The 13,521-nt window shown below is 40.2% G+C and overlaps 1 protein-coding gene across 1 annotated transcript; it reads right to left on the reverse strand.

The window, feature by feature from the left end:
• Window positions 1-9,189: 9,189 nt before the first annotated feature.
• OR6N1 (olfactory receptor family 6 subfamily N member 1) lies at window positions 9,190-10,128 on the reverse strand. The gene has a single exon (XM_005896944.2). It carries the CDS (start codon window positions 10,126-10,128, stop codon window positions 9,190-9,192), a length of 939 nt encoding a protein of 312 aa, XP_005897006.2.
• Between the last annotated feature and the right edge of the window lie 3,393 nt (window positions 10,129-13,521).

The following is a 13,521-nucleotide window of genomic DNA, read 5'->3' on the forward strand; positions in this document are numbered from 1 at the left end:
ATCGAGATCTCTCTAGACTCTGAAAAAAACTCTAGGAAGTTCAGCTTTGCACTGTCCTTTGTCTTGTTCATGATTATGCTCTTTTTCTATTGTCACAACTACTTGTTCTATTATTATAAACAAGGATGAGAAACTGCTGCATCCAAGTCATTGGTAGCGATTGCAGAGCTTATTTACATTGATGTAGTTGTGGTAGCTGAAAGCAGTATACATGGGTTTTCCTGCTTTATGATGCAGGCAGGCTTCTTCCTCACACTCTATTAGCAAGACTCCTGCCCTTGTTTTCTGTGGTCCGAAGTGCTGATGAGGCCAGAGAGCAGGACTGAAGAAGCATAAAAGACATCATGGTTCTTGATATTGCTGTTAGCTTTTCCCCTTGACTCATTGGAAAAGACTCTGATACTGGGAGGGATTGGGGGCAAGAGGAGAAGGGGACGACAGTGGATGAGATGGCTGGATGGCATCACTGACTTGATGGATGTGAGTCTCAGTGAACTCTGGGAGTTGGTGATGGACAGGGAGGCCTGGCATGCTGCGATTCATGGGGTTGCAAAGAGTCAGACACGACTGAGCAACTGGTCTGATCTGATCTGATCTGAATCCTCTTTCCAATGATGAACCCCATGCAGTTCCACATTCCACATCAATAAACAATTTCCTGAAACTACAGAGAAAACATCTTCACTTTTAGCTTATTTAATGCACAAATTCAACTCAATGGCCATGTTCTGATCTTGTATACCATCTGTATAGAATTTTAACCCAATAGAGTGGCATAGTAATTAATAATAGTCCACTATTTCCTCTAGTAATTTACTATTTTAAATATTTTCACATATATGAATCCTCTTGACTTGAAAAAAAAAAAAGCAATTAGGTCAGATATCACCATATTAAATGTTGGAACAAAGGTTCAAAGAAGTTTAATGATCTGCCTAAAGTCTTATAGATCATTAGTGACAGAGCTGGGACTTAACTTCAGGATTCTACTTCATGCTCTGCCCCCAATAAATACATGTGTTCATTTAATATACTCTGTGTTTAAGAAAATAAATTATATCCATTTCTTTTTCTCAAAGTTTCATGAAACCTTACCAGTCTTTAATGAGTACTAGGAGTCATGGGTTCTTTCCTTTGTGAATTTCCTAGTCCTCAGGTGATTGTAGAAAGACTATTCAACTATAGGGTTCAAGGACAAAATATTCTGTCTTTTTCTGCCACTAAGCTGTGTCATTTCCTTGTCTTTAAAATTACATGGTTCCTGGAACTGATTGATCATCAGAACTTATGACTCAGAAAATCTGAAAGTGAAAACCATTCTTGTGCATTTCTGAGAAGTTTCCAAGAATATTCTAATGATGAGTCAGATGTGGGAAAGACTAAACTCATTCCTAGCTCTAGGGCTTCTTGACATGTATAAGAGCTAAGATTTTTTTTTTTTAATTTAAGATAAAGATCTTAAATGTATTACTCATTTATTCTTACAACAACTCTGTGAAATAAATATTAAATCTTTTTGTTTTACAAATGGAAAACATGAAACACAGTTTCAATAGTTCAAGTATGTGGAGCTTATTATTAGGAATCCAGAGCAAAAATTCAATTCTACCTGATCCCAGAGTCAGGTCTTTATTTGCCAAGATATTGTGCTCACTTTACATGGCTTTCATTCTGGACCAATTACTAAACCTAACCTTCCAAATGAAATAGGATATTCAGTAAATATGATAACTATTAAACAAAAAGTGATGAAACAGTTTGCTCCTCGAGATTTCAAGATTTAAGAAAAAAAATGTTTGACTAGCAGTTCTATGTTAGGTACTCTGTTAAGTGCACAGGATTTAATTAGTGGCTATCATATCAGTGTTTTTGATTTTTGTTTCTGATTTTTGTTCAGTTCAGTCTCTCAGTCGTGTCTGACTCTTTGCGACCCCGTGAATTACAGTACACCAGGCCTCCCTGTCCATCACCAACACCCGGAGTTCATTCAAACTCACGTCCATCAAGTCGGTGATCCCATCCAGCCATCTCATCCTCTGTCATCCCCTTCTCCGCCTGCTCCCAATCCCTCCGAGCACCAGAGTCTTTTCCAATGAGTCAACTCTTCGCATGAGGTGGCCAAAGTACTGGAGTTTCAGCTTTAGCATCATTCCTTCCAAAGAACACCCAGGACTTTTCTCCTTCAGAATGGACTGGTTGGATCTCCTTGCAGTCCAAGGGACTCTCAAGAGTCTTCTCCAACACCACAGTTCAAAAGCATCAATTCTTCGGCCTCAGAGTCTGATAAATAATTATTGTTGCTATTTTAATGAGTGCTGTTATTCATTGAATTTACATTTTTCTTAACATAAAATGGTCCCTATAGACTCAGTGTTCCCAGCTTTAGGCTATTTTATTTCATCTAAATCTTCTAAACATTTAGTATTTGTTCTTCAAGCCTCTTTGAATATGTATCTTTTTTTCAATCCTTTCTTCTCTCTTTCAATCTAGCATATTGATTCTCCATCACTTCATGGGAAATAGATGGGGAAACAGTGTCAGACTTTATTTTTGGGGCTCCAAAATCACTGCAGATGGTGACCGCAACCATGAAATTAAAAGACGCTTACTCCTTGGAAGGAAAGTTATGACCAACCTAGATAGCATATTCAAAAACAGAGACATTACTTTGCCAACAAAGGTCCATCTAGTCAAGGCTATGGTTTTTCCTGTGGTCATGTATGGATGTGAGAGTTGGACTGTGAAGAAGGCTGAGCACCAAAGGATTGATGCTTTTGAACTGTGGTGTTGGAGAAGACTCTGGAGAGTCCCTTGGACTGCAAGGAGATCCAACCAGTCCATTCTGAAGGAGATCAGCCCTGGGATTTCTTTGGAAGGAATGATGCTAAAGCTGAAACTCCAGTACTTTGGCTACCTCATTCGAAGAGTTGACTCATTGGAAAAGACTCTGATGCTGGGACAGATTGGGGGCAAGAGGAGAAGGGGATAAGAGAGGATGAGATGGCTGGATGGCATCACTGACTCGATGGAAGTGAGTCTGAGTGAACTCTGGGAGCTGGTGGTGGACAGGGAGGCCTTGCGTGCTGCGATTCATTGGGTTGCAAAGAGTCAGACATGACTGAGACTGAACTGAACTGAACTGAACCTTAACTTTTGTCACTGAAGCTCAGAAATTATTGTTTTTACTATTATTGTCCTCTACTTCTCAATATTAACTGCAAGCTTCAAGAAAGATTCCTCATATTCAAGTATGATATTCTGGGTACTGACATCAGGACCAATATATGCCCTTGTTTTGATGTGACTTATTTTCTATCTTTTTGCTTGTCATGCTGTTTCTTGCTTACTGCCCATCTCCCATTGGACTAAGGATCCACAGGGATAAGGTTTCCTCATCCTTCTGAATGTTACACCATTCAGCATAGCATCTTTTGACTATCCAAGGTTTGCTGTTGGCTAAGTGACTGACTGATTGAGAAGCTGGGCTGACTGACAAAGGTGTATCAATACCTGTGAGAACAAACGAAGAACACAGAAAAGATGGTCTTGGTAAAAACTGAGTATCCATATCAGCCTAAAGTAGCAAAAGGAGAAGGAATGAAGAAGAGAGGATGTGTCAAACAGGTTGATGCAGTATTCAGAGGAGCAAGACTAAGATAATGATTAGTCTAAGATAATCATCAGGCTAATGATTAGTCTTAACTGCTTCATGCTCTTAACAATTTCCTAGACCCAGCCCTATCTCAGGATAAGAGTATCTCCTATGTATAATAGTGCCTTTGCTTTCTGTTTAAGGACATTAGAACAAGAGAGTAGCTATTTTCCCCATTTGTTCTGAACTCCAAGTTTACCTTTGGAGACATCAAGTTATCTCTACACCTGATGTTACTCCGTGGAAGGAAAGTTATGTCCAACCTAGATAGCATATTCAAAAACAGAGACATTACTTTGCCAACAAAGGTCCGGCTAGTCAAGGCTATGGTTTTTCCTGTGGTCATGTATGGATGTGAGAGTTGGACTGTGAAGAAAGCTGAGCGCCGAAGAATTGATGCTTTTGAACTGTGGTGTTGGAGAAGACTCTTGAGAGTCCCTTGGACTGCAAGGAGATCCAACCAGTCCTTTCTGAAGGAGGTCAGCCCTGGGATTTCTTTGGAAGGAATGATGCTAAAGCTGAAACTCCAGTACTTTGGCTACCTCATGCGAAGAGTTGACTCATTGGAAAAGACTCTGATGCTGGGACGGGTTGGGGGCAGGATGAGAAGGGGACGACAGAGGATGAGATGGCTGGATGGCATCACTGACTCGATGGACATGAGTCTGAGTGAACTCCAGGAGCTGATGATGGACAGGGAGGCCTGGTGTGCTGCGATTCATGGGGTCGCAAAGAGTTGGACACGACTGAGCGACTGAACTGAACTTAACTGATGAGGAATTACTATTCAGCATATCTGAACAAATGTAATCTAATCTCTGCTTGAACACTTAACCAAGGTGGTCTCCTACAATGTTGGATAGCTCTAATTTTCAGATTGCTTCTCCTTATTAGAGTAAACTTAATGTCGTCTAAGATTGAGAATTTGAGATTATACTGTCTGAACATGAATCTTTACTTTTCCACTTGCTAGCTGTACAACCATGGGGAACTAGCATAGGTGTCCTGAGCTACAGTGTCAGTCTCTATAATATGGGATCTTCAAGGCTTTTGAGGATTAAATGCTGTAAGATATATAAAATGCCAAGCACAATGTCTATAGTTCTTATTAAATATTAGTTACTATTAATCAATGCTTTTTTTTTCTTTTACTATTGTTCTAAACTGAAAACTACTTCCAGGCCCCTCATTTTGTACATCTCTAGGGAATACCATTCAATCTTTAGTTTTTGCTTTCTGAAATCCCAATAGCAGATGCTGAGTTACCCAAATTTCATAACATGAGTTACCCAAGGCCAAGCACTGAAATTGTTGTATGAACTTTTGGCACAAACTAAAGAACACCTTGCCATTGTACACATAGATTACAGAGTCCTAGCTAAAATGTGATCACATCTCCCCATGTTGGAAGTTTACTGTCTTTGAAGACATAATTCTTTACATTTTGTAACTGAAAAATGATCAGAGCTATAACTAAACCCTTTAGCAAAATAGTAACATCAGAGCATGGAATTAAACACTACTTCTCTAAAACTGTGATTGGAGAACCTCATTATCTGCATTTAAATTTCATTTCTCCAGGAACAAAGCACCAGGTCTGCATAAAGCTGGTTGGTTGTGCAAAACCTTGGTTTAAATCAGTTTAGCCAGTGATATTCCTAAATTCAATACTTATTTTTCCTTTAAAAATAAACTTTTTATTATTCATTTTGCTATGCTACATCCCATCCCATATATCTTATATCTTTGGACTAATCAACTTCCATACAGGGTAAAGTAAAAAAGGTCCAAGAGATAACATTTATTGTTGATAATGTTATCTCCTTTCAATAATCTCTTCCCAATCCTTCCATCCCATCCACTTAAAATCACTATGTTCAGAGAAATTAATCAGTAAAATATCTATATTTTGAAATAGAATTTGTTTATAAGACTTTGTTTTCATATGCAGAGTCCCTGATTCTGACTTGCTCTATAGTTTTGGCAGGTGTTTTATCTAAGTCTAAATTTCCAATTTTATAAAATAGAAATAATTATTCCAATTACTTCTTTCATAAATATGTCTAATTGTGATTTATCCTTCAGTTTTCATCTTAAATGTGACTAATTTGAGTAGAGATTGCATGTGTTTATGCTAAGTCGCTTTAGTCATGTCCAACTCTTTGAGACCTATGAACTGTAGCCTGCCAGGCTTCTCTGTAGATGGGATTCTCTAGGCAAGTGTACTGGAGAGGGTTGCCATGCCCTTCCAGGGGATCTTCCAAACCCAGGAATCAAACCCATGTCTCTTATATCTCCTGTATTGATAGGCAGGTTCTTTACCAGTAGCATCACCTGGCAAGAGAGTGCATGAATATTTAATTACTAATTGCCACAACTTAAATCAATTAATTGTAACTAATTATAAATTGAGCACAAATTTAATGTCTAGAATCTTCAACTCTTTGAAAACATCTCTAAGAACAAGAACTTAAAGAAAAACAGGGTAATATCTATTTTGTATGTCATCATTTTATGTAAAGTTTAGCACAGCATTTGATATACAGTTCAGTTCAGTTCAGTTCAGTCGCTGAGTCATGTCCAACTCTTTGCGACTCCATGAATCACAGCACGCCAGGCCTCCTTGTCTATCACCAACTCCCGGAGTTCACCCAGACTCACATCCATCGAGTCAGTGATGCCATCCAGCCATCTTATCTTCTGTGGTCCCCTTCTCCTCCTGCCCCCAATCCCTCTCAGCATCAGAGTCTTTTCCAATGAGTTAACTCTTCACATGAGGTGACCAAAGTACTGGAGTTTCAGCTTCAGTATCATTCCTTCCAAAGAAATCCCAGGGCTGATCTCCTTCAGAATGGACTGGTTGGATCTCCTTGCAGTCCAAGGGACTCTCCAGAGTCTTCTCCAACACCACAGTTCAAAAGCATCAATTCTTTGGTGCTCAGCTTTCTTCACAGTCCAACGCTCACATCCATACATGACCACAGGAAAAACCATAGCCTTGACTAGATGAACCTTTGTTGGCAAAGTAATGTCTCTGCTTTTGAATATGCTATCAAGGTTGGTCATAACTTTCCTTCCAAAGAGTAAGCATCTTTTAATTTCATGGCTGCAATCACCATCTGCAATGATTTTGGAGCCCCCAAAAAATAAGTCTGACACTGTTTCCACTGTTTCCCCATCTATTTGCCATGAAGTGATGGGACTGGATGCCATGATCTTCATTTTCTGAATGTTAAGCTTTACGTCAATGTTTTCACTCTCCTTTTTCACTTTCATCAAGAGTCTTTTTAGTTCCTCTTTACTTTCTGCCATAAGGGTGGTGCCATCTGCATATCTGAGGTTATTGATATTTCTCCCGGCAATCTTGATTCCAGCTTGTGCTTCCTCCAGCCCAGCATTTCTCATGATGTACTCTGCATATAAGTTAAATAAGCAGGGTGACAGTATACAGCCTTGACGTACTCCTTTTCCTATTTGGAACCAGTCTGTTGTTCCATGTACACTAATAGCTAAATAAATATGTGCTGAGTTGGCAGATGGAAGATTGCAGAAATACAGATACTTTGGGCTCTTTATTATGTCGATCTATGTAATTCTGCACAGAATTAAAGATTTTCTTACAGTCAACATTTGATAATCTACCAACAGTAGATAGCCAATGTATAAATAATCCCTAACACCAAATAATAATCAAAGACTTGAATTTCTCATATGCTAAACCATAGGATTATTTTTCATACATTAAGGGAAGTAATTAGCTTGAAATGAAATAAAGTAGTGCAACATAAAAAGTGATCCTATTTCCTGCCACAGACTCTTTCATTTTCACACTTTTTACTGGGACAGTTAGAATGGCTGTGATCCGAAAGTCTACAAGCAATAAATGCTAGAGAGGTTGTGGAGAAAAGGGAACCCTCTTACACTGTTTGTGGGAATGCAAACTAGTACAGCCACTATGGAGAACAGTGTGGAGATTCCTGAAAAAAACTGTAAATAGAACTGCCTTATGACCCAGTAGTCCCACTGCTGGGCATACACACCAAGGAAACCAGAATTAAAAGAGACACATGTACCCCACTGTTCATTGCAGCACTGTTTATAATAGCCAGGACATGGAAGCAACCTAGATGTCCACCAGCAGATGAATGGATAAGAAAGCTGTGGTACATACACACAATGGAATATTACTCAGCCATTAAAAAGAATACATTTGAATCAGTTCTAATGAGGTGGATGAAACTGGAGCCTGTTATACAGAGTGAAGTAAGCCAGAAAGAAAAACACCAATACAGTATACTAATAATATATATGGAATTTAGAAAGATGGTAATGATAACCCTGTATGCAAGACAGCAAAAGAGACACAGATGTATAGAACAGTCTTTTGGACTCTGTGGGAGAGGGAGAGGGTGGGATGATTTGGGAGAATGGCATTGAAACATGTATAATATCATATAAGAAACTAATCACCAGTCCAGGTTCGATGCAGGATACAGGATGCTTGGGGCTGGTGCACTGGGATGACCCAGAGGGATGGTACGGGAAGGGAGGTGGGAGGGGGGTTCAGGATGGGGAACACATGTACACCCATGGCAGATTCATGTTGATGTATGGCAAAACCAATACAATATTGTAATTAGCCTACAATTAAAATAAATAAATTTAAATTAAAAAAAAAAAGACCACTGAGATAAACACATCTCACAAATTCTCCTTCTGGCTAGTTTACCCCTTTTTTCCTTTTAAGAAAAATATCTGGGAAATATTTTTGCTTAATTATGTTTTCCTGGATGTTGTTCTAACAGAGTAAAGATGAGAGGTCTGGGCAGAGTTAAAGAAATAAAATAAATGTAACTTTTTTTTTTTTTTATCAGTTTATGCCAGGCATTTTGTACTGTGGTTTACAGACCTTATCAGTAATCCTCAAAACAACCTTCAAAAATAACAAATGATGAAATTGACTCATCAATTAAGAAAGTTTGAGTTATAGAAATTATGTATTTAATAACTGATTAAATGAACTAGAATTTAAACCTAGATATATGTAATGTTGAAAGAAAGCTTCTCTCTACTACATCAGTATTTTGCATTTTAATACATAGATGTTCCGTATACATGAAATGATTGTAAACGATACATGAAATACCTTTTTTTCCCTAAGATGTATTTAGGAAATTTTATTATTGATCATATGACTAAATGTATTTACATTAAATCAAGTAAATCTGAAAGGCTTATATAAAAGGCATACATAGATTTGACCAACATCCAAAGAACGGTGTACAAACATCCAGGATTTGAAAATCACAGCAATGTATCATATTGCTAGAGAGGATTGCCAGTCTCTGATCCCAAGTCACATGTGGTTGCAGTGGACATTGTAATAGCTGTACTATCACTGAAAACTAGGCAGCATTTGCCCCAGTTCAGTAGCCCATGTAGAAAATCCCTGAACACTTTGTATTTCATCTATGACTACTGAGGACCCCCAAGGTCACCATATCCTCAGCTTCACACTTGGCCTGCTTCCTGCACCTTCACTCCAGTATCCCCATCCTCTTTAACTGCCTTCTCACAGCCTCCTTGATCTCCTTGTTGCGCAAGCTATAGATAAAGGGGTTGAGGAAGGGTGTGAGCACCGAGTAGACCACAGCCAGGGCCCGGTCATAGTCCAGGGAGTAGCTCTTCTTCAGCCGCACATACATGAAGAGGATGCTCCCATAGAAGATGAGGACCACAGTGAGGTGAGAGGCACATGTGGAGAAGGCCTTCTTCTTGCCTGCAGCTGAAGGAATTCTGAGCACTGTGCAGATGATCTGCACATAGGAGCTGAGGATTAACAGAAAGGTGGCCAGGATCTTGCAAGAATTGATAACAAAGTCCACTAGGACGTTGATCGATGTGTCAGTACAAGCCAAGCTCAGAACAGGAGGGAAATCACAAAAGATGTGCTGAATACGATTGAGACCACAAAAAGGGAGGTGGGAGACCAAGGAAATTTCAGCCACTGGCCCAGCCAAGCCTCCCAACCAACAGCCGACAGCAATCTTGACACAGAGTGCTGGGGTCATGCGAGTAGGGTAGTGGAGGGGTTGACAGATGGCTAAGTATCTGTCATAAGCCATAGCTGTGAGAAGATAGCATTCAGTAGCCCCAAGAGAGTGGAAGAAGTAGATTTGCAGGAGGCATCCAGAGAAAGAAATGGTCTTCTTCTCACTGAGCAAGTTTGACAGCATCTTGGGGGTGGTGGCAGCTGTGTAGCCAAGCTCCAGTAAGGAGAGGATGCTGACAAGGAGGTACATGGGTGTATGGAGCTGGAAGTCCAGGCAGACCACCAAGAATATCAGCAGGTTTCCCAGGACGGTAGTGAGGTAGATTAGGAGTAACAAGAGAAAGAGAAAAGCCTGAACACCCTGAAGATGGGGAAAGCCCAAGATGATGAACTCTGTTACCTGGCTCCAATTCCCGGGCTTCATTGCTCTCCATTCATACCCCTGGAATGTAAATTATGGAAGGATGAGAAACAATGTTGAGCCAAAGAATATCTAAGAAAAAGGAAACCCTCAAAGTCCAATTTGTCCTTCCCCTGCATCTCCAGAATAAGCGATCTTAGTACATGCTCTATGAGGCCAGAGTTTCTATCCCTCCCCCGAACAGTTGTCAATAGCCTCCTTCAGAGTGTCCGCTTTCATAACTAGACTTAAATTGTCTTCTCTAATTATACAACCCATTTTTGGCCACTGTAATCCATTCTATAACCAATTTATCTTTCTCAATGAAATTTATCAGTTCAGTTCAGTTCAGCTGCTCAATCATGTCCGACTCTGCAACCCCATGAACTGCAGCATGCCAAGCCTCCCTGTCCATCACCAGCTCCTGGAGTCCACCCAAACCCATGTCCATCGAGTTGGTGATGCTATCCAACCATCTCATCCTCTGTCATCCCCTTCTCCTCCTGCCTTCTATCTTTCCCAGCAGCACAGTCTTTTCAAATGAGTCAGCTCTTTGCATCAGGTGGCCAAAGTATTGGAGTTTCAGCTTCAACATCAGTCCTTCCAATGAACACCCAGGACTGATCTCCTTTAGAATGGACTGGGTGGCTCTCCTTGGCAGTCCAAGGGACTCTCAAGAATCTTCTCCAATACCACAGTTCAAAAGCATCAATTCTTTGGCACTCAGCTTTCTTTATAGTCCAACTCTCACATCCATATATGACCACTGGAAAAACCATACCCTTGATGGACCTTTGTTGGCAAAGTAATGTCTCCTCTTTTTAATATGCTATCTAGGTTGGTCATAAGGGTTTTAAAATTTTAAATATTCCTCAACCAGATTCATATCATAATTTATACATATTCCTTGTGTGAGGTATAAATGATCATTTATACTAATAAAATATTGGTAGTTCACTCCACTAAGATTACATCGTTTGGACCATACATTTTTATTTCCAATTTTAAATAATTTTCTTCTTCAATTTTCTGGACATCAAAGAATCAATGCTTTCACCCCCAGCTCCATTCCATTTTCTTATGAAAACACAGGTCTAACAGCTTCTTTCAAGCAGGTAGATCAGAGTTTCACCTCTTTTGGACATTGGTGAGAATCCTAGCCAAGGAAAAGGGGAGATTAAGGAGGGCCTAGAGGAGCTTCTCACGTGGAAGGTCAGAAAGGGCAGTGGTGAGGAGATACCCCTCATCCAAGGTAAGGAGCAGTGGCTGTGCTTTGCTGGAGAAGCCATAAAGAGATACCCCACGCCCAAGGTAAGAGAAACCCAAGTAAGATGGTAGGTATTGCAAAAGGGCATAAGAAGGCAGACACACTGAAACCATACTAACAGAAAACTGGTCAATCTAATCACCCCAGGACCACAGCCTTATCTAACTCAATGAAACTAAGCCATGCCTGTGGGGTAACCCAAGATGGGTGAGTCATGGTGGAGAGATCTGACAGAATGTGGTCCACTGGAGAAGGGAATGGCAAACCACTTCAGTATTCTTGCCTTGAGAACCCCATGAACAGTATGAAAAGGCAAAATGATAGGATACTGAAAGAGGAACTCCCCAGGTCAGTAGGGCCCAATATGCTACTGGAGATCAGTGGAGAAATAACTCCAGAAAGAATGAAGGGATGGAGCCAAAGCAAAAACAATACCCAGCTGCGGATGTGACTGGTGATAGAAGCAAGGTCCGATGCTGTAAAGAGCAATATTGCATAGGAACCTGGAATGTCAGGTCCATGAATCAAGGCAAACTAGAAGTGGTCAAACAAGAGATGGAAAGAGTGAATGTAGACATTCTAGGAATCAGCGAACTAAAATGGACTGGAATGGGTGAATTTAACTCAGATGACCATTATATCTACTACTGCGGGCAGGAATCCCTCAGAGGAAATGGAGTAGCCATCACGGTCAACAAAAGAGTTTGAAATGCAGTACTTGGATGCAATCTCAAAAATGACAGAATGATCTCTGTTCGTTTCCAAGGCAAACCATTCAGTATCACAGTAATCCAAGTCTATGCCCTAACCAGTAATGCTGAAGAAGCTGAAGTTGAATGGTTCTACGAAGACCTACAAGACCTTTTAGAACTAACACCCAAAAAAGATGTCCTTTTCATTACAGGGGACTGGAATGCAAAAGTAGGAAGTCAAGAAACTCCTGGAGTAACAGGCAAATTTGGCCTTGGAATACGGAATGAAGCAGGGCAAGGACTAATAGAGTTTTGCCAAGAAAATGCACTGGTCATAGCAAACACCCTCTTACAAAAATACAAGAGAAGACTCTACACATGGACATCACCAGATGGTCAACACCGAAATCAGATTGATTATATTCTTTGCAGCCAAAGATGGAGAAGCTCTATACAGTCAGCAAAAACAAGAGCAGGAGCTGACTGTGGCTCAGATCATGAACTCCTTATTGCCAAATTCAGACTTAAATTGAAGAAAGTAGGGAAAACCACTAGACCATTCAGGTATGACCTAAATCAAATCCCTTATGATTATACAGTGGAAGTGAGAAATAGATTTAAGGGCCTAGATCTGATAGATAGAATGCCTGATGAACTATGGACTGAGGTTCGTGACATTGTACAGGAGACAGGGATCAAGACCATTCCCATGGGAAAGAAATGCAAAAAAGCAAAATGGCCATCTGGGGAGGCCTTACAAATAGCTGTGAAAGGAAGAGAAGCAAAAAGCAAAGGAGAAAAGGAAAGATATAAACATCTGAATGCAGAGTTCCAAAGAATAGCAAGAAGAGATTAGAAAGACTTCCTCAGCGATCAATGCAAAGAAATAGAGGAAAACAACAGAATGGGAAAGACTAGAGATCTCTTCAAGAAAATGAGAGATACCAAGGGGACATTTCATGCAATGATGGGCTCGAAAAAGGACAGATATGGTATGGACCTAACAGAAGCAGAAGATATTAAGAAGAGGTGGCAAGAATACACAGAAGAACTGTACAAAAAAGATCTTCATGACCAAGATGATCACGATGGTGTGATCACTGACCTAGAGCCAGACATCCTGGAATGTGAAGTCAAGTGGGCCTTAGAAAGCATCACTACAAACAAAGCTAGTGGAGGTGATGGAATTCCAGTTGAGCTATTTCAAATCCTGAAAGATGATGCTGTGGAAGTGCTGCACTCAATATGCCAGCAAATTTGGAAAACTCAGCAGTGGCCACAGGACTGGAAAAGGTCAGTTTTCATTCCGATCCCAAAGAAAGGCAATGCCAAAGAATGTTCAAACTACCACACAATTGCACTCATCTCACACGCTAATAAAGTAATGCTCAAAATCCTCCAAGCCAGGCTTCAGCAATATGTGAACCGTGAACTTCCAGAGGTTCAAGCTGGTTTTAG

Source organism: Bos mutus, chromosome 3 (genome assembly GCF_027580195.1).
Source record: "Bos mutus isolate GX-2022 chromosome 3, NWIPB_WYAK_1.1, whole genome shotgun sequence".
Taxonomy (NCBI): Eukaryota; Metazoa; Chordata; class Mammalia; order Artiodactyla; family Bovidae; genus Bos; species Bos mutus.

Bases quoted from the DNA above. Each gene is read 5' to 3' on its own strand.
- OR6N1 (XM_005896944.2), bottom strand. From the start codon at position 10,128: ATGAAGCCCGGGAATTGGAGCCAGGTAACAGAGTTCATCATCTTGGGC.